The sequence below is a fragment of the Phycodurus eques genome, chromosome 9, assembly GCF_024500275.1.
Source record: "Phycodurus eques isolate BA_2022a chromosome 9, UOR_Pequ_1.1, whole genome shotgun sequence".
Lineage (NCBI taxonomy): Eukaryota > Metazoa > Chordata > Actinopteri > Syngnathiformes > Syngnathidae > Phycodurus > Phycodurus eques.
The window spans coordinates 13,323,032-13,344,532 of NC_084533.1; the positions used below are offsets into that span (position 1 = coordinate 13,323,032).

The following is a 21,501-nucleotide window of genomic DNA, read 5'->3' on the forward strand; positions in this document are numbered from 1 at the left end:
GAATATTTTCCTCAAAATTTGAGTTTACACAGATGAGGCCTGTAGGCCATTTTGTGATGGTGGGTGGGGTAGCAATTTTGGTCATCCACCCAGGAAACGACAACATCCTGCTGCCGCAGCTACTCCAGAATGGAACTTAAGTTTGATGCAAATAGACAAGGACTCACAAACACACATTGTTTTAGTCAAAGTATAGTTATATATTTTTATTCTCATTTATTTTCAGAAGTACTCTACAAGAGAGTGAAAGCTGTTCTAAGGCAGGAGGCCTGAATTGCATAAACATACTTTTTATTTCAGTAGATTCCAAAACACAAACATCCCAATCTGCCAATGGATATGCAATAATGCATCCGAATAATGGTAACTTTGATGACTAGGTATCATTTATAAAAAGTGTTGCAGTTCAAATGCACCTTGGCACAAACCATATTTTTTTTAAATCTTAAATATCCATGAGGGCAGTGTGATACAATGCTGCAGTTTACAATGTAAACAAAAATCTGACCATGATTTCAATGTGAACAATGCCAGCATTCTGAAACTCTCACAGATTGTGCAACAGACACAGAATTGTCATATTAAAGTTACATACCAATGGGAGAAGAAACAACAACAAAAAAATATCAAGCATGCAGTACTTAGTGCCTACATGGAGTAGGAATTCACACAGAAAATGAACAACTTCATTTAAATCTTAACATCACAAAGCAATTACAACTAATGAATATGACAGCAGTTTCTCACAATTAACATTTCAACTTAAAATGGACCCAAACAAATCTTATGGAAGCTCTTGAGAGTGTCCAGATAACATTTGTTGGAGTGTGCCTCCTTGTTTGCCAATGCATCCATGCTGGGTATTGTTGACAATGCTTCATGCAAGATAAAGAGATGAGTCTTGACTAAATCTAGTCCACACTTGCTTGGCAAGATGCCACTGAGAAAAGTAAAGCAAGGATTGCAGCAGTGAACACCCACCGTCGGGCATCAAACTTCAGTAGCAGCCATCTTTCCAGGATTCATCTGAGATTTTAGCCATGCCCAACGACCTGTTAATAAAATCCAGTCTTTATTCCCTTTGTTCACAGTATTTGGAGGTCAGCAAACTACTTTTTATGATAACTGTCAACAATATGATGAAATCATAGGCAAAATATTTAAATTTGCAATTGAATTTAAACACTAGTAGAGTTGAGTGCTTGTTTAGAAGTATGGTAATTACTTTATTACATTCATATACGTATGTTACCGACCAACACCCAAAACAAAGAGGCGGAACCTTTAAAATCAAACACCACACAAGTTGTACAAGATGGAGTTCAACCAAAACATTCTGGAATTGGCACATAAGTCAAACGGTCATCATGTAACAAGACTTCATCGAGAAACTTCAGCTCATGGAGCAACAGGCGTGTTTTGCGTTCTCTTTGGCTTTTTTGTTTTAATGCCACCTCAGAAGTTTACCAGTAATGACAAAGTTAATCAGTGTGATGACTACAGAACAAGTACAGATTTACTATAGCATAATATGAGCAACGGTAATTAAATGTCAATTTTAATTAATTATTCATTAATTTTACCAAGCAGATGTAATATACAACTTAATAGATCAGAATCATCTTTATTTGCCAAGTATGTCCAAAAAACACAATTTGTCTCCGGTAGTTGGAGCCGCTCTAGTACGACAACAAACAGTCAATTGACAGAGAACACTTTTGAGACATAAAGACATTGACAGAAAGAACAGTCACTGAGCAATAAAGGGTTGCCAGTTGTCTGGTAATGCCGGTACATTTTGGTACATGCCGGTAGATAAAACAATAGCTCAACCTCTATCAAAATGTGAAACAATTCCAGCAATGTCTGTAGAGTAGAATATAGGTGACAATATTACTCAAACTCATTCCTGTTCTCTTTCCATTACATGTATGTCAGCTGCATTCAAAGGTTGTGTAGTTTTACTTTATTTGACTTTTATTGTATTATACAGAGGACAGCTTCTCTATATACTTGTATGGCAGTTGGGGATGGTAAAATGTTACTTAAAACATTTTAGTGTCACAAAGGTTTTATGATGGCAACAGTTTGAGTCTGGAACAAATATATAAAAAAAAAAAAACTGGGAAACACTGTTTTGAAATTAGAGTATCATTATGAAACAGATTATATTGAATTTAAGTATTTCATAGTGCTTACCTCCTGGCCGGCTGTGATAGTTTACTTCTGGTGGGTGCAGACTGTCCTCGGTCCACAGCAGTCCGCCCAGCGCCAGTGGAGGCTCTCCCTGGTATGTAGGGTCCGCCACTAGCAGAGCCAATGGGCTGGACCCGGCGAGCCCCTGAAGCAGGAGGTGCTTGGATAACAGGCAGACCTCTGGAAGGCTGACGAGATGCCATGGACCCCACAGGGGTGACCGCTTTCACCGGAGCACGCACAGAAAGAGGTGACTGGCCATTGCTGCGCAGTCGACTATTCACCATACCTTTTAGTAAACAAGAGACAGTGCTTGTCAGTGGTGTGTTTATGACACCTTGTAGAAGTGAATACTTAAGATAGAAAAAAACCTGACTGTGGCACATAAGAGTTTCTACATTGGGACAAGCAGGTTTGATGAGCAAGGAAGTTACATTGTTGGGTAAGGAATGTTACCAAAGGCATGTCACAGAAGAGGCAACATTACCTACACCTACAATTCCTAATAAGTTTCAGTATAAGAGCTGGATCAAAGTTACATAGACAATGAGAGTCTGTTAGTCTGTCTTTTCTTTTTCTGACACCATCTATTGTGGTTGTACTTTGCGATGGCATTGAAATACTAAGAAGTTTCTATTTTATTTTTCTAAATTTGTTACTGGTCTAACAATAATAAATTTACTCTTAATTTAGTACCACCCTGACAGTTTTGAAAAAGGCAGAATATTGAAATATAGTTGCTCTTGAAGTGTCCTGGATGATGAAGTGTATCAGGGATGGGCAAACTTGTGTGCTGAAGGGCCACATTTGATTTTTAAAAATGGCGGCACGGTGAACGACTGGTTAGGTCATCTGCCTCACAGTTCTGGGGACCGAGGTTAAAATCCGGCTTCACCCGTCTGGAGTTTGCATGTTCGCCCCGTGCCTGTGTGGGTTTTCTCCGGGTACTACTGATGTCCCACATCCCAAAAACATGCGTGGTAGGTTAATTGAGGACTCTGAAGTTCCCGTAGGTGTGAATGTGTGTGCGAATGGTTGTTTGTTTATATGTGCCCTGCGATTGGCTGGCAACCAGTTCAGGGTATACCCCCTGCAAGCAGATAGCTGGGATATGCTCCAGCATACCTGCGACCCTAGTGAGGATAAGCGGTGTAGAAAATGGACAGACGGGCCAGGTCATTTGTAGATGAGGCAAGAAGAGTTATGTAAAATATTTTGAATAATAAAATAATTCACTCTAATTTTTAATGTTATTGGAAATCAAATTAGGCAGCAGGGTGGCCAACTGGTTAGCACATCCGCCTCACAGTTTCGGGCTTCGGTCTTCATGTGTGGAGTATTCGTGGGTTTGCTCCGGGGAACTCCAGTTTCCACCCACATTCCAAAAACACACATGAAGACTCTTTGTCCTTGGGTGTGAATGCGAGTGTGAATGGTTGTTTGTTTCGGTGTGCCCTACAATTGGTTGGCGACCAGTTCAGGGTGCACTCTGCCTTTCCCCAGAAGTCAGCTGGGATAGGCTCCAGTACACCCAGGACCCAAAGGAGGATAAGCACGATAGAAAATGGATGGATGGATGAATAATCAAAACTTTATTATTTAATGAAGTGACTACTTTTGTTATATGTATATGTAAGTTTATGTTATAATACTTCTAACTAAATAAATTAACCAATTATTTAATGAAGAATTTGTAAAAATAAATACAAAATGAATGAATGCATTAAGTAATTTTTGGAAGAAGAATAGCTAAATCAATGCAACAAATACCGTTTTCTCACGACCATAAGTCGCACTTAAAAGTCTTAAATTTTCTCCAAAATGGACGGGGCGCCTTATAATGCGGCGCGCCTTATGTGTGCACCGAGTTCCAAAATCTGTAAATGTTGTTGTGTGACTTTAATGAGCGTTCCGCTTGAATGACTGGGAGCATTTCCTGCCGACACGCTGCTTATATAGAGGATGGCAGACATGACTGAGGAGAGCATGCGGACGTAAAGGGTGCGTGACAGAGGATGCTAAAGACACGCCCCCAGTAGGTATATAGTTCCGGTATGTGCATCGGTTTGGCTAAGGACCCCCGAAAATGGCACCTACGAAGAGACACGCTTACGAAGCACAGTTTAAACTGCAAGCTATTAGTTACGCGGAGGAACATGGGAATCGAGCAGCCGCGAGAGAATTCAAGATCAACGAATACATGGTTTGCAAGTGGAGGAAGCAGGAAAACGAGCTTCGCCAAGTCAAGAAGACGAAGCTGAGTTTGCGCGGAAACAAGGCGAGGTGGCCCGAGTTGGAAGACCAACTCGAGCAATGGATTAATGAGCAAAGAACAGCCGGGAGAAGCATCTCTACAGTCACCATTCGACTGAGTGCAATAACTCTGAGCTTGCCATCATTCCGGGAGGCTTGACAAAGGAACTCCAACTGTTGGACATCGGTGTAAACAGGGTGTTCAAAGTGAAGTTGTGGGCGGCGTGGGAGCCATGGATGACAGATGGCGAACACAGCTTTACTAAGACTAGGAGGCAGCGCCGGGCAAGTTACGCCACAATTTGTGAATGGATTGTGGATGCTTGGGCTGACGTTGTCTGCTTGCACTGTTGTTCGAGCTTTCGTAAAAGCCGGCATCATTTATGAGGAGCCGCATGGCGACGAGACCGACTCAGACAATGACGAGAGGGAAGCTGGCATGTTTGATGGAGAACTTGCCCAGCTGTTCATTTCAGATACAGAAGATGAGGACTTTGATGGATTTGTGGATGATGATTGATCAAAAAATAACATGAGTACATTGTTAAATACTTCAATAAAGTACAACCGAACTCAGTTTTGCTCCCGCTAGCCTTTTTAAAAACATTGTTTTAGCGTTCATGCATGCTACCGTATGTTTTAAGCTTGCGTATGTTTTACCATGCCTGCGCCCAATAATACGGTGCACCTTATGTATGTGTTAAATACAGAAATATACCCCGTAACTGAGACTGCACCTTTTAATACGGTGCGCCTTATGGTCGTGAAAATACGGTACTACAGTATTCTTGATCATGTAAATGTTCAGTGAGCTGGACGAAATAACAGAGGGGGCCGTATGTGGTCCCCGGGAAATAATTTGCCCACCGCTGGTGTATATTCTTTAGATTAATGGATAACCTGACAGAACAATACCATTGTGATGTAAGTGTGCTATCTAAGATGACCAAAGCAAACACACACTAAAGTCCAACATACTGCTTTCGCTTTCACAGATCACCGATAACAGACATATTGCTTATCAATTTTTTTCCTGATAACAAAACACACGCATTGATGGAGTCGTCATTCTAATAATTGAAACAGAGCTGTAAGTGGCAGCATGGTGTTGAAATGGAAGAGGCATTGCCTCGGGAAACAGTATCCAACAGGTAGGTGTTGTTCTGTTAGAGGAGAGGCCCAGGGAAAGGAGGGTGGGGTTACCTGAGGAAGAGGAGGGAGTCAAGTGGGACATGCGGTTGCCAGAGCTCTGGAGGTTAGCCTCCATGCTGCGGCTGTTTCTGATTGCCTCCAGGGAACGTAGGCTGGTGCGGGGGGCCAGATTAGGCATGCTATGCCTCAACTCTTCTGGAACCACAGGTTAGACAAGATATTAAGCAACAAGGTTTGGATGTGATCACCTTAACTAAAATACTATCACAGTTTTGGTCATGCTTTGAGTTGGACCAATTACCCAAATTTAACATGCCAGAAACCGTAAAGCTTCTTGCATACCCTCACTCTTGGCAAATTTGAGAAGCTCGGCACTGGGACCTTGTAGAGATCGCCTGGGTGTTCTTGTGCGAGGGACCCCGAGTCTGCTACCGTGCTCCTGACCATGGTTGGAAGTGGAGGGTGACAGACACCGAGGTGAGCCCAAGGGCGAGGGAGTGAAGCGGTGGTGTTGTTGGGGCACAGGGCTGAATTCATCATCTTCATCTTCCAGGCTGTAATTGTCAAATTCCTGGTCGCTGTAGGTGCCGCCACGACGAAGCGATTGCAGGGATGTTGTAGAGCTGCGGCGAGATGCAGACGCTGAACTGGAAGCGTAATCTTGCCTCAGACCTGACATTAAAAAGACCAATTAGAGAATAATCCCACATTCATGACAATTTTCTTTATTTTCCATTTAGACAAATCCCACCTATAGAGGTGGAATCTTTTCACCCTACTTTTATTTAGTAAATGAGAAAACACACAGTTGTGCTCATGTTTGATTACCCAGGCAGAATTTGTAAGATGGCTACAATTCTTTAAAGAAAACATGAAGGGCCAGACGAAAGACGTTTAATTTTATTTGAATGGGATTTAAATTAAACTGTCAAGCATTTCAGAAAAGCATTATGATTAAATAAAACATAACCATAAAGAAATTAATGATGGTTGTTCTTCAGTCAGTTGTATTTCAAAAAAAAAAAATGTTTTCACAAATTCTGCCAGGGTATGTAAATTTATGAGCACAACTGTACATACATGCAGTCATATATTCCCCCTCTCATATTGGAATGAAAGTGTAGGTTACACATTTTTCATAACCTCTAGGTGGTGGTGGCACATTAGAATGAAAGTGTACACCTTTCTCATAACCTCTAGATGGCGGCATACATTTATAAAATGTGAACTTTTTTCCCATTTTCCCCTATACCTATGTATAATGACAATTTTGACAATTTTTGGGGTAAACAAATGTCCATTATACACGGGAAATTACGGTAGGTAAGTAGCGACGAAACAGTGTGTGTGTTGTCAAGTGTGCGCGCAAGTGAATTCCGCAATGCTGGGGGGCATGAGGTCTGAAGCTTAACACCTGACACTTCTGCTGTTGTGTGTTGAAAGCAATGTCACTGCATGTTGTTTCATATGACAGACGAAAGCGCACACTGTAGTGCCAGGGTGTTGAAAAAGTGTCAGTCTTTTTACACTTGTGCCCTATAAATGCCTGGTCTTCTGTTATAGCTGATGTCGCAATTTTTTGCCATCTTTACATGAAAGTAGCATCGTCAGCTCAAGTCTCTACTTACTCTCTTCTTGTAGACGAGCCATTATCTGGACATCAGTAAGATCCTGTAGCTTATAACCCATCGAGACAGAGTCATCCGAAGTACTGAGCTCACTGTCTATAGAAGACTGAGAGCTCAGTGCTGAGGGTACACCTGAGACACCTGTCGGGTGGGATGATGTATTAAAATGTGTTAGATTTAGTCATGGAAATACATAGTAAAGTGCCCCAAGATTGTATCAAATTGAGAAGAAAAATGCCACCATGAGTGGCTTCATATAATGCTGATATTATTTGGTGGTTTATTTTTGTTTTTCGACCCGAGAAATACCCCAGTGATAGCAAAGATAAGAAATGTGACAACAGTCATAAAGGCATGAACGGAATTTACTGCAGCATAGAGGGAGTGTAGTGAAGTGGTACGCACATCTCTGTCCTATCTACTCAGTCCACAATGATAATAAAATATATAAACGCACACTAGAAATGGAGCCGTGTGTGACCATTATGCAGAGCGATTTACATATTGCCATCATACCTCTAAACCTTCAGTAAAATGCATTGGTGAGTATTTTATTGTTTTCAATTAATGGTGGATTTATTATCGCAACAGTATGACCCTGTCAATTTTCTTTTAGGACAAACTGATTCTAAATCCGGACAAAAAAAAAAAAAAAATTAAAAAATTTAAAAAAAAAAAAAAAAAAAAAAAAAAAAAAAGAGTTTGACAAGCTTACCGGAACAGAATGTGGATGACCTCAGGGATTCATGTCAATACAGTAATTAATACTAAGACAAAGAGCACATCTCAGGCTGTAGAAATTACGAAGGAACATTCACGCCTTAATGCTCTCACTGATGGAATCGTTTCACACAGTAACAGGACAATGATGAATGTTAGATCACCAGCCTTGTGCTTGTGAATTGATCACAAAAGATTATGTGCCTTTAGAATTTGTCAGACTACTGTGCTCATGACAGAGGCTGATTGATGAGGTTCATTTTACCATTCATAATTAAATACTGCTAAAACAATCAGAATGTGCTGGAAGCCTGTGTTATAGTTAAAACAAACCAGAAACAAAAACACTGATTTGATGCTTGTACCCTGATTAGCAAGAATCTAGGATGTTTAGATATATTTTTATACAAACCTATAGGTGTCCTATTTGACAGAAAGGACAAACCAGGAAAAACAGGCTGTATCACAAGTCTGGGATTATATTGTTTTACCACACCAAAAGCCATGCAAAAACTGTTACTTAAAGGCTTTGACGACATTAGCAATGTGAGAAATGCCAGGAAAACCAGGAGAGCAAATGTAACACCCATCAAGTAAAGTCAGTTATGCACATTTCATTGATGTTAGCACTGCTTAAATACCACTGTTTAACCACCAAAGTACAAATCACACATACTTTAAACAATTACTAAGCATCTTCTATAGCATCCTAGCTTTACATAAAACACAGATCATCATAGTGACATGTAAACCTACACTCTAGCTAAATTTACACTGTAGAGTGGAATTTTAAAAACTCTGCCAGCCGCAAATATTGCTTCACTAAGTTATTGTACGCGTGAGTAAACACTGTTCTTTCTTCAGTTTTTCTAGGTTTATTTCTTCAGATGTTACTTTATTATGTTAACTTGTCTACTTCCTGTTCTCTTTGTTTCCCTTCCTGACAGACTTGTTTGAGTACTCTCACCCAGTAGTCACTTTTTTTGGGGGGGGGGGGCAGTTTAAGGACTTTGCGTTGGATGTTGTGCATTTTAATTTCATGTTTTTGTTGTTTGTCATGAAAGTGTGTGAGTGAAGATGTCAACTAATATTATTTGCTCTATGTGCTGTCACTTATCAGTATTTCATTTCTTTTAGCATTTTAGCGTTGGTTTTTGAGTATTTTATACATGTGGCAATTGTATGAGTTGCACCAGAGAGATAATTTGTATTACCCAATGTCATTAAAGAGGGTTTAAAGTGTCTTTCACTGTATAATAGTGATTTACTTATACTAAGCTTAACAATGTTAAAATATTACTTTAGAAACTGCCTGGATAGCTATAAACGATTTGTGATGGCAGCGGTTTTGCACCCCCCTCCCTTTTTTTTTTTTTAATAAAAACAATTAGAACAAATTTGAATTCAACCAGCATTCAAACAGACTGACGTCTGAGGTCCCACTCAGGAACAAGTTAATTTGCCAATTCCCTAACGTTATTAACATGAAACATTTTCTGTAAATGTTCTTCCATTAATTTTTTTCTGGGTTTACTTTGACAGAGTAACAGAAAGAGTAAAGTAGCCACTGATTGACTGGACATTGTGACATTGAAAAGGATGAGCAATAATTTCAAGTATATGTGATCTATATTTGAACCAGTAAAACATGCAAAAAGCTCTCAAGTGGACCAATTGTTGAGTGTTTGACACGTTAGTGCATACATGACAAGTGACCTACATCCCAGAAAAAATTTATGTCCGTCCCGCTGTAGTGTTGTGTAGAACATGAAGAGCACAGCGTGTTAATGTCATGCCATACCTGAGCTGCCACAGGTTAGTAGAGATTTGTTAGTTGATTTAGGGTACCCAGGAGAGATCAGGCCTGAGCCTGCCGAGCCTGCCTCTGCCGACGGGCTGCTGTACATGTTCCTCCACCGGGATGCTGTTGGGAAACAGGAAGTGATAGATAGGATGACATTGTGGAGGACATAAACAATAGAAAAGTTAAGGTGGGACAGGTGTAATGGACAACCTGAGGTTACAGGAGGGTTTAAAAGTAACAAAAGAAGCGTAATGAAAACAGTGTAGCGCTCCAATTCCCACAGGGGAAGAGCTTCTGCAGTATGACACATTCTTACAATTTTGCAGTTTCAAACAACACTATGTAATTATATATGCTCATTCCAGGATTGGGGGCAGGTGGAAGGTATTTATTGCGGGCCATGGGCTTTATTTGTACGAATAAATACAGTCCCCTCAAAAATCATTAGAATGGCAAGGTCAATTAATTGTTTTTGTTGTATACTTAAGACATTTGGGTTTCAGATCAAAAGATGAATATGAGACAAAAGTTCAGATTTTCAGCTTCTATTTTATGGTATTTATATCTAGATGTGTTAAACAACTAAGGACAGAGTACCTTTTGTTTGAAGTCACCCACTTTTCAAGTGACCAAATTTATTGGAACAGACATTATTAAATTAACTTAAAGTGAATAACATTTAGTATTTGGTGGCATAACCCTTACTTGCAATAACTGCATCAAGCCTGCGATCCATTGACTACACCAGACTGTTGCATTCTTCATTTGAAATGCTTTTCCAGGCCTTTACTGCAGCCTCTTTCAGTTTTTGTTTGTTTCTGGGGGTTTCTCCCTTCAGTCTCTTCTTCAGGAGGTAAAATGCATGCTCTATAGGGTTAAGGTCCGGTGATTGACATGGCCAGTCTAAGACCTTCCACTTTTCCCCACTGATGAAGTCCTTTGTTGTCTTGGCAGTGTGTTTTGGGTCATTGTCTTGTTGCATGCTTCTCTTGCTTAGTTTGGATGCATTTGACTGTAAATTGCCAGAAAAAAGGTTTTGTAGACTTCAGAATTCATTCTGCTACTACAGTCATGAGTTACATCATCAATAAAGACTTGTGAGCCTGTTCCTGTAGCAGCCATCCAAGCCCAAGCCATGATTTTACCTCCACCATCCTTCACAGATGAGCTTGTGTGTTTTGGATTATAAGCAGATCCTTTCTTTCTCCACATTTTGGCCTTTCCATCACTTTGGCAGAGGTTTATCTTGGTCTCATCAGTTCATTAAACTTTGTTCCAAAACTTTTGTGAGTGAGGACAGCATGCGGACGTAAAGGGTGCGTGACAGAGGATTCTAAAGACAAGGCCCCAGTAGGTATATAGTTCCGGTATGTGCATCGGTTTGGCTAAGGACCCCCGAAAATGGCACCTACGAAGAGACATGATTACGAAGCACAGTTTAAACTGCAAGCTATTAGTTACGCGGAGGAACATGGGACTCGAGCAGCCGCGAGAGAATTCAAGGTCAACGAATCCATTGTTCGCAAGTGGAGGAAACAGGAAAACAAGCTTCGCCAAGTCAAGAAGACGAAACTGAGTTTACGCGGAAACAAGGCGAGGTGGCCCAAGTTGGAAGACCAACTCGAGCAATGGATTAATGATCAAAGAACAGCCGGGAGAAGAGTCTCTACAGTCACCATTCGACTGAGTGCAATAACTCGGACCTTGCCATCATTCCGGGAGGCTTGACGAAGGAACTCCAACCGCTGGACATTGGTGTAAACAGGACGTTCAAAGTGAAGTTGCGAGCGGCGTGGGAGCGATGGATGACAGATGGCGAACACAGCTTTACTAAGACTAGGAGGCACCGCCGGGCGAGTTACGCCACAATTTGTGAATGGATTGTGGATGCTTGGGCTAACGTGTCTGCTTGCACTGTTGTTCGAGCTTTCGTAAAAGCCGACATAATTTCTGAGGCGCCGCATGGCAACGAGACTGACTCTGACAATGACGAGAGGGAACCTGGCGTGTTGGATGCAGAACTTGCCCAGCTGTTGATTTCGGATACAGAAGATGAGGACTTTGATGGATTTGTGGATGAGGATTGACCAAAAAATAACATGAGTACATTGTTAAATACTTCAATAAAGTACAACCGAACTCAGTTTTGCTCCCGCTGCCTTTTTAAAAACATTGTTTTAGCGTGCATGCATGCTACCGTATGTTTTAAGATAGCGTATGTTTTACCATGCCTGCGGCCAATTATACGGTACACCTTATGTATGTATTAAATACAGAAATAGACCCCGTAACTGAGACTGCGCCTTTTAATACGGTGCGCCTTATGGTCGTGAAAATATGGTAATCCCAAATGAATCCTCCAGGGAAATTAAATTGACATAATCCTTAACATCGTTCCGTCGCTTAATACATTTAACATTTACATCCGTAAACTAATTAGATAATTGTAGCCGCGTTTCCTAATTAATACAAAATGTACTAGCGGATCAACTCTTGTCGCCGGTGTTACGTGTGCTTCGCGGTTCCGCTGGGACCACAACCAGGGCCACGACCCGCAGCACCTCAATGCGAAAATATAAAAGACCAGTACAACAAATACGGCACGGGCTGATCTGATGAGCACAAATGTAAGAGTAAACGTAAGAGTAGCAATAGAGGATGTCCGCTCCAGAAGTGGGTAGAGAAGCCAAACATTGTCGTCAAGTAAGAGTACTGTTACTTGACAATGTGACTCAAGTAAAAAGTAGTCCTCCAAAAAAATTACTTCAGTAAGAGTAAAAAGTACACAGTGAAATTATTTCTCAAGTACTGAGTAAATAGTAACTTCTGATTTTTTTACCACAGCATGAACATCAATTAAAAAAAAGGTAAATTCTGATGTTGCTGTGTGTGTGTGTGTGTGTGTGTATGCACAGTCAAAACATCTGCAATTTACTGCAGTGTTTTATCAAGTTACAACCCCAATTCCAATGAAGTTGGGACGTTGTGTTAAACAAATAAAAACAGAATACTATGATTTGGAAATCATGTTCAAACTATATTTAATTGAATACACTACAAAGACAAGATATTTATGTTCAAACTGACAAACTTTATTGTTTTTAGCAAATCATTAACTTGGAATATTATGGCTGCAACACGTTCCAAAAAGATGGGACAAGGTCATGTTTACCACTGTGTTACATCACCTTTTCTTTTAACAACATTCAATAAACGTTTGGGGAACTGAGGACACTAATTGTTGAAGCTTTGTAGATGGAATTCTTTCCCATTCTTGCTTGATGTACAGCTTCAGCTGTTCAACAATCCGGGGTCTCCGTTGTCGTATTTTACGTTTCATAATGCGCCACACATTTTCAATGGGAGACAGGTCTGGACTGCAGGCGTCCCAGTCTAGTACCCGCACTCTTTTACTACGAAGCCACGCTGTTGTAACACGTGCAGAATGTGGTTTGGCATTGTCTTGCTGAAATTAGCAGGGGCGTCCATGAAAAAGACATTGCTTGGATGGGAGCATGTTTCTACAAAACCTGTATGTACCTTTCAGGATTAATAGTCCCTTCACAGATGTTTAAATTACCCATGCCATTGACGCGAACACATCCCCCATTACCATCACAGATGCTGGCTTTGCATCCATAACAGTCCGGATGGTTCTTTTCCTCTTTGGCCCGGAGGACACGACGTCCCCAATTTCCAAAAACAATTTGAAATGTGCACTCGTCGGACCACAGAACACGTATTAAAAAAAAAATAATGTAAAAATTGTCAAAGTTCTTGGACATCAGCCAGCTAATATATTGATATTTGATGCTCATGTATCCAGGTTTCAAGTTACGTGGGAGCCAATAAGCCAAGCTCAAACAAAACAATACAGGAACTCCTCGAGTTAAGACGCACTCGACCTATGACGTTTCGACTTCACGACGCCAGTGCCTCGTCCGCCATTTTGTCCCAGCACCATAGTGTTTCTGCTTAGCTAGTGCATGTCTGTGTTTGTGCGCCGGGAGTATCTTTGCCTTTTTTGCCCTCCTTTTTTCTCACTCTCAGCAGTAATGGTAAGTACAGCATCTTAATTTTTTTATTTTATGGTATTTTAGTTTCTTTATACGAAGTGTTAACCTTTCCTGCTACGGTCACCTGACCGTGGTCGGGAGACGCAGGGGTTAACTCCCTTCTCTTGTTGCACAGCTGAGTTGGGTGGTGGCAACAATAAAGGCACGAAGCACCGATTTGCTGCTTTAATGGCTTTATTAGCTCCTCTGCACATTCAACGTCAACGTGTCCTCCGCTAATCGCTACTCTTCCCCGGTCGCCGTCACTACACTTGCTACTGTACACACTTGCACCGGCGCGCAGTCCTTCCTCCTTCACAGTCCCGCCGGACGACGCCTGCGCAGTCCCGTCTCACTCACACATCGACGCACACGCCCACACACACTGAGCTTGCTGTCACGATCACGTGGGACAATACCCGTAACAGAAGTATTTCGCCGTAAATTTCAACTTTAACGTTGAAATCCAACTTACGCGGAAATTCGTGTTACGTCGCCACCATAGGAACGGAACTCGTTCGTAAATCAAGGAGTTCCTGTATCAATATTTTGTTCCACCTCTAATAAATGGTATGTTAAAATGTATTGCGTGAAACACATACTCTGGTCCAAACGGTTGATTAGGGTCCGACATGCCTTCTCTGTCTCTGGGCTGCGGTGGTCCAAAACCTGCCGACACCACTTCAGGGGAGACTCGGGGCCTGCCTCTGATACTTCTTTTTTAGGCGACACATACAACCTGCAAAGAAAACCCATTTTTCAAACGAGTGCAAAAAGGGTGAAAGTGAGATGGGCAATACCTAGAGCAACATTAGTGTGTAGGGCATTAAACTAAATGGATCTCTGTGGCTAGCGGCTTCTTAGGCACAAAACTGATACTATACCACACAGATTTTCATAGCTTGAGGAAAATGTCAGGGAGGAAAAAACGTTCAGAAAAATTAACATGTTCACGTTTCATCTGATTTACACGAGATAACAAGGCTGTCTAATTGAGGCCTGGGTATTAATTCAAGAAATCTGCTCAATCAAAAAGAAAAAGCCTTTGTGTTTTTTTTTTTCATTGCTGTCACAAGTGTGCAGTTTTTTCAGTGAAGGAAAATAGCCAGGAGTTTGGAAGTGACGGTCACATGGGCTGAACCTTTGAGGTGTGTACACAAAAGACGCGGAACAACTGGTTCAGAACCAGAATCAACCACAAATTATCTTCCCACTGGACAAACACAAAGGCAAAAATATTCCTAGTAGAATGAGCAGCAACAGAAATATTCAGGTCGCACATCCCGCTGCTTCTCTCTATGGTGATCTCTACATGCACACAGAGCAAGGTTTAAGTACCCTGCATCATGCTTGCAATTGATTCTGCTCACCATATTAACTGCATAGTCACATCCCCTATGGCCTTATAAATATTTTAAATAAATAGTTTAGCTCTGGTTTTAGTTGTGGTTGTAGTGCAAAAATGTACTGTCATCTGAGTGACATTTCACTATGAGCTAATGTTCAGTTTTGATTGACACTGTCAAAACGGTAATAATTGAACTATAGAATAACTAGGGTTGTAGTTTGCAATGGTGCAATAATACATCACAATCATTTAAACATGCAGTTGAACCTTCAAAGCACCTGCATTGTAGTACATTTTGGAGTTCAACCAAAATTTTAAAGAAATATACACTTCAAAAGTCACACAAAAGCATCATCATTACAGAACATCCCAGCAAATGAGACTTCAGCTCACTGAGAAAGTAGAGGTTTTGATTAGAACTTAGAAGTCTACCAGGATCAACGCATTGTGTTCAAAATCAGCAGTTCCACAGGATTGTCCTATTAATACCCTATGGGAGACTGTCAATCAAAAATTAGCATTACTATATTTGTCAAGGCATATACAGTATTTTGATACAGTTATTGGATCTCGGATTGTTCATGTATCTAATTTAATCACAATGTAATCCAACATTGTAATCCATATTGGTTTTCTTGGAAAGTACACAGTACATAAAGAACACGTAGAAATATTATCCATTATTTGAAAATAATAATATTGTTCTGCACAGCCAACCATGAGTTCCATTACCTCGGTGTAATGATTGCCCCCCGCATTCCCCAGAGCTTGGACAGCCTCCTTTCGCGCCAATGTTTCTGTCCCAGTTGCAGCCTGGTCACAGTAGGGGCCCTGTGTCACATGCTGCGCAATCCCACCCAAAGCAGTTTATCCATGCGGCAGCAGCCAGGCCAGCTCAGATTATGTTCCAACCAGGATTACTGGGTATTTTGGCTATGATGCACCGCTAAAGCACATATGGTATGGCTAATGATGAAATAAGAAATGAATGGACTGACTGACTGGCTGTTAAGGAGCTAAACTGGCAGCTTTTAGCATTTTTTTCCCCCTTTCCTATAGCTACTTTGGGAAATATGATGTACGTTCAAACTGAACACCAGAAATTATCAAATAAAAATCTGACCTACAGTCAAAACAAAGTAAAGCACAAAGCCAAGCATTGGAAGTAATTAATATTGCATTGAGATATGATGCTTCAAAGGTCTCTTTCAAATACCTAACTTTTATTGAACCTTACAAATTTAATTTACAGTAGTACTTTACAAGATTCCTACTTTTGCAAATGTTTTATTTTTCAAACTATACCTCAATGTATCGTCACTGTTCAACAAAAAGCATAAATATTTTCAAAAACTATACCCATGGCTTTGAGAAAAACGTTTTCTCATATCATTTTTGTGTGTGTGGGTCTGTGTGAGTGTGTGTGGCGAAAGCCAACGAAGAAGAACGCACACAAAGACGTGCGTGTGCCCAATGGCGGTGGCGAACAAAAGTGTTTCTTAACTTTGTTAAAATAAATGACCAGGAATTGGAATTAGATTATATTGTGCAAAGGGGCCTTTCGCGAAGTGTAGAAGTCTGACATGCTCCCTCCCGCTCCGAGCCTCAGCCGACACCGTGCGGAACTTTAGTGAGGACGGATGGGTGAGTGTGAAACAATAAAATACTGTCTATGCCAACGTTGAGGCCGCTAACAAGTTAAACGGCGGGGGTGCACTCTTGCACTAATTGTTTTTAAGCAACGTAAGAGCTGATGATAGATACAAAAATAAAATATTAGTTATTTTACCATACTGGAAAGAAAGTAGAAACAGTCACATTACAAGATTAACATTGAGCTAAAACGTCACCAAAGGTCAAATTTTACATCACAACGAAGTGGGACAAAATTCACATACACTAACCTTGTGCCTCATCGTTGGGTAGGTAAAGGAATCAACATTTTACAGAGCATTTGGTTCCATTCATTACTCTTTTTCATGCCATCTCGTTTTACTTTTACCGGTGTGGTATGAAGTTACCCTTCGTGCGAAAATGCATAGTTCAGGTGCATATCCTTCAAAATAAAAGGCTACATGCTTAAAACAGGAGGTTAAGTTAACACTTGCACATATAAACCATTTGACGTGATAAAACAGTCTTAAAAATAACTGATTTAACAATGCTGTATTTAACTTTTAGCTGAAATAATTAATGAATATTAAGTCAATTGGTTAAGTTACACACCCATTGCCTTTTCGTTCATATGTTTGCTATTGACACTGGTTATCAAGAACCCTGAGTCAAATGTTAATTTTAGACTATGCTGTGGGCTGCTTAGCAAATTTGGACACCCCTTATTTAAACCATGCAAACTTTTTTGATGCAGCCCCCTAAAATAATCAAAATCGAGAATCGTTTGGAACCGGAATCAAAATGAGGAGCCAGAATCGGGACCAGAATCGCTCAAATTAAAACTTTACCCAAATATATGTGTACACACACACACACACACACACACACACACACACACATATATATATATATATATATATATATATATATATATATATATATATATATATATATAATACTGTGCAAAGGGGCCTAAAAAGGGCAACATATAAATAATCCACTATTAATTTTTCATTCCTTTTAACTATGGTCTTAAAAACTCCATCAAAACCTGTCAGACAAGTACTAAGTCAGGGTATATCTGTTACATGTTTTCGTTATTGAGAGTTAAATTAAGTGACAGCTAACACAACTTACTGCTTCTGAAATCTCTCCCACCAGCTGGCTACATTTCCTTTGCTGATAAATGCTAAAGATGACTTGTGGTGTTGCTCAGCCTTTTATATATATATATATATATATATATATATAAATATAAATAAATATAAAACAAAGATGTTTATGTCTCAGAATTATGTAAAATACTAAATGGCCAATTTAGACATAGGTCACTTGCCCTATAGGGAGAAACTCAGTTGCAAGAGTTCAACAAAAAATGTTCATGTGACTCATTTTACTTGGATTAAGACAAACGATGAAATGTGACATTTAAGGTACTGTTTTATGTGTATTTAAGACATGTTGAAACATTGCTGCGATGTGTAGTGCAGTTAATGAAACATACCAACTGTCCTCATCTTCGACTTCACCACACTCATCTTCCAAATCGAGAAGGTCCACCTCTTCCAGAGCAGATGGCTCCATCCCTGAATCGCTCTCTGCTAGTGTCTCGGACTCATAACTCCCTTGCGATGGGCTGTCCGGCGTCTGGCTTTGGCCCTGTCTTGGCCCACCACTACTAAGAAAGCCGCTGCATGGACCGACATCCTCGGCTGCATCTTCGTCCTCATCCCCATCCAGCCTGTTGGTCCCCGGGAGTGGGGACATGTCGTCACTGCTGCTGAAGCTTTCCAGTGGGGGTGACAGCTCCAAGTCTCTGCTCCCCAGGTTGCCTGCTGTGCAATTTAGCCTCTTGTTGATACTGACTGCCAATGTGAGGTTGCTCTTGCTGCTGGCTCCTCGGCTGATGATGTTTTTGCTACCCCTGTTGCGCAGAGTCTCATTCTGCACCTCCAGTCGATGAACGAGTTCCTGCAACTTCCGGACCTCCTCCAGCTCCACCCCCGCTAGGTCTTGAGCTCCCTCCACTTCCTCCTCGCACCCAAGCTTGGAGCCCTCAATGAGGTCAGGGGGACTACCATTGTCAGGCCGGGGGACCAGGCTGGCGCTTTCTGGAACCACCATTTCCGCTGTTGGGAGTTACACTCTCATTAGCATTGCTACAATGAAGTCATGGTGGATTATTAACAAAACAAAGGAAACGTAAACTCGCTCTCTCTTGTCTGTCCCACACACAACAAATTAATCAGAACATAAATGTGTGACGAACCATCCCCAAACGAGCGACAAGTAACAAGCCAATTTCAGCGAAACGACGTTCATATTCACAAGCACATTGAGACACTCGCAACCAAACGCGTAAAAACATAACTCTTAAAAATAATATAGCCCCATAAACCAGTATTATTGCTTTCGTCAATTAACAGAGTAGTGCAACACTAGGTGCTTAAACGTGCAAGTACTCTGGTTGATGTGAGGCAGACTAGCATGCTATGAGCAAAACAAACGTACCGGTCAACGCTCAGTGTTGTCCTCGCGAGCCGTGACGACTGAACGTGGCCGCCACTCCGAGCTCAAACAACTCCCCCGAACAACACAAGCAGCCACTCCGTGAATCTTAACCCGGTAAATGTCCTCTTTAATGGCCGCGTAAACGCCTCGCTTGCTTTCAGTTCGTGTCCATGTTGTCGTAATGATGCCAATGGGAGTGCACCGTTTGCATTCATGTCGCTCGCGTATAACTAGCTTGTTGATGGACTTTAGTTAGCATACTGAGCAAGAGCCGCAGAGCCCCTCCCCCCAAGGGTGCTCTCGCTGTTCTTGGGCGCCCCCTATTGGAGGGAAGCAATATTGGTGAATGGACAGTTATTGTGTTTTACAGCCACTTAGTGTCGCTGTTTGCTTACAGGCTTGGACCTTCCTGGAACAAGATCACAAAGAGAAATCGTGTATTGTACAGTGGTACCCTGCCTCACGTGACCACGAGGGAAATTGTACTCGTATATTAAATCAATATACCCCATTGAAATCATTTGGAATGCCATTCATTTGTTCCAGCCCCCCCCCCAAAGAAACACCATATGATTTTTGTTCCATGTTTAATTAAAGAAAAATTACGGAGCCCCTCTGGTGCCAAGGTATGAGGAAAAATAAAATTAATTGATAATCTGTTCCCTCAGTTTAGTAATCCGTTCCCTCAGTTTAGTAAACTGTACCCTTCAGTTTAGTAAACTGTACCCCCAGTTAAGCAAATGTCTGGGGCTCTGTATATCTACGTATATCTGTCAAGTGAAATAAATTCTATTTGTATGTTATATTCTTACTCGTGTGAATTCTGTGTATAAATTGTCATGTCGTGATATATCCTACATCCCATTTTTTCAACTGAAAGGCAATATTGGTGTAGTTCGAGGGGGTTGATCATTATATAGCAGTACTAGCAGGACTGGCTACAATTAGCCTGCGTGTTTCCTAAACACAGTACTAAATTGAGGGTACGGATTACTAAATTGAGGGTACGGATTACTAAATTGAGGGTACAGTTTACTAAACTGAGGGAACGGATTACTAAATTGAGGGAACAGATTATCAATGAATTTTATTTTTCTCATACCTTGGCACCAGGGGGGCTCCGTGAAAAATAGTGTAAAAACATAAAATAAGAAAATGCAATCAAATGAATAGTTTTTTAAAGTGTACTTACTGTACTTTGGGACAAGCTGAGTCACAACTACAACAACAACAGCAGCAACTGTAGTGTTGTACGAGGTGTGTCAGGAAAATTGGAGGACTTGTATCTAAAGTTCCCATCAAAGGAATCCCCCTAGAGTCTATCACACTATCACAAGGAGTTTGTCATACCAATACACGTTTACATATGATATGGCACGAAATCTGATACCCAAGGTCCCAGATTAGCCCAATAAATCTCAAGACTTGTGAAATACATAATAGATTAAGAAAATAAGATACAATAAAACAAGATTTAAATAAAGATTTTTTTTAAAAAATTGCAGTTGTGAATGTGTGCAAAGGGGGGAAATTGCAGCAAAAAATTGGATGCAGCAAAAATACAAATGCCAGGACTTGAATTGCACATAATATTACATGATATTTCCACGTTCCTGACGGAATAAATAGGAATGGGGTCAGGGGGTCTGATGTCAGGGCTTCAGAGCACTGTTCGAGTTTAATAATCTAACAGCTTCTGGATCCGCCGCAGTTCCGTCATCCATCTTGCCAACTTGATGTGGTCAGGTCTTCAAAACAGTTCCCATTGAGCACCCCCTTGAGCTCTGGAAAAAGGAAAAGAATCACATGAGCTAGGATGCCTGAGGAGAGCAGTTGCGGCAGCATGGCAATGTTCTTCTCGGCCAGGAACTCTCAGATGCTCAAGGCATTGTGAGCAGGCATGTTGTCATGGTGAAGCATGTAATCACTAGTTTTCCACCCACAGCGCTTGCTGGCTCTTCTTGTGCAGCAAACATCACAGCACAGGTTGATCGTTTGGCCCACACTGAAGGGGAGAACTCATCATCTTGAATGTTTTATATCATACTGTAAATTTCAATTTGGCAGCACGGTGGACCGACTGGTTAGCACATCTGCCTCACAGTTCTGAGGACCTGGGTTCAAATCTGGCCTCGCCTGTCTGGAGTTTGCATGTTCTACCTGTGCCTGCGTGTTTTTTTCCCCCAGGTACTCCGGTTTCCTCCCACATCTCCAAAACAT

General features: G+C 41.1%; 1 protein-coding gene across 3 annotated transcripts; it reads right to left on the reverse strand.

Annotated features, from left to right (window-relative positions):
• Positions 1-191: 191 nt before the first annotated feature.
• On the reverse strand, positions 192-19,556 carry zgc:66447 (SLAIN motif-containing protein-like). 3 transcript variants are annotated; one of them, XM_061685782.1, is made up of 9 exons: positions 19,282-19,556; positions 18,275-18,899; positions 14,411-14,547; positions 9,751-9,873; positions 7,230-7,370; positions 5,944-6,273; positions 5,653-5,793; positions 2,200-2,485; positions 192-1,052 (listed from the first exon to the last, which is right to left on the reverse strand). In XM_061685782.1, exons 2-9 carry the CDS (start codon positions 18,892-18,894, stop codon positions 998-1,000), a joined length of 1,833 nt encoding a protein of 610 aa, XP_061541766.1. In that variant the 5' UTR covers positions 18,895-18,899; positions 19,282-19,556; the 3' UTR covers positions 192-997. The 3 variants fall into 3 exon arrangements, with proteins under 3 accessions (XP_061541766.1, XP_061541765.1, XP_061541767.1); XM_061685781.1 differs by having other exon boundaries at positions 5,653-5,796; XM_061685783.1 differs by lacking the exon at positions 5,653-5,793.
• Between the last annotated feature and the right edge of the window lie 1,945 nt (positions 19,557-21,501).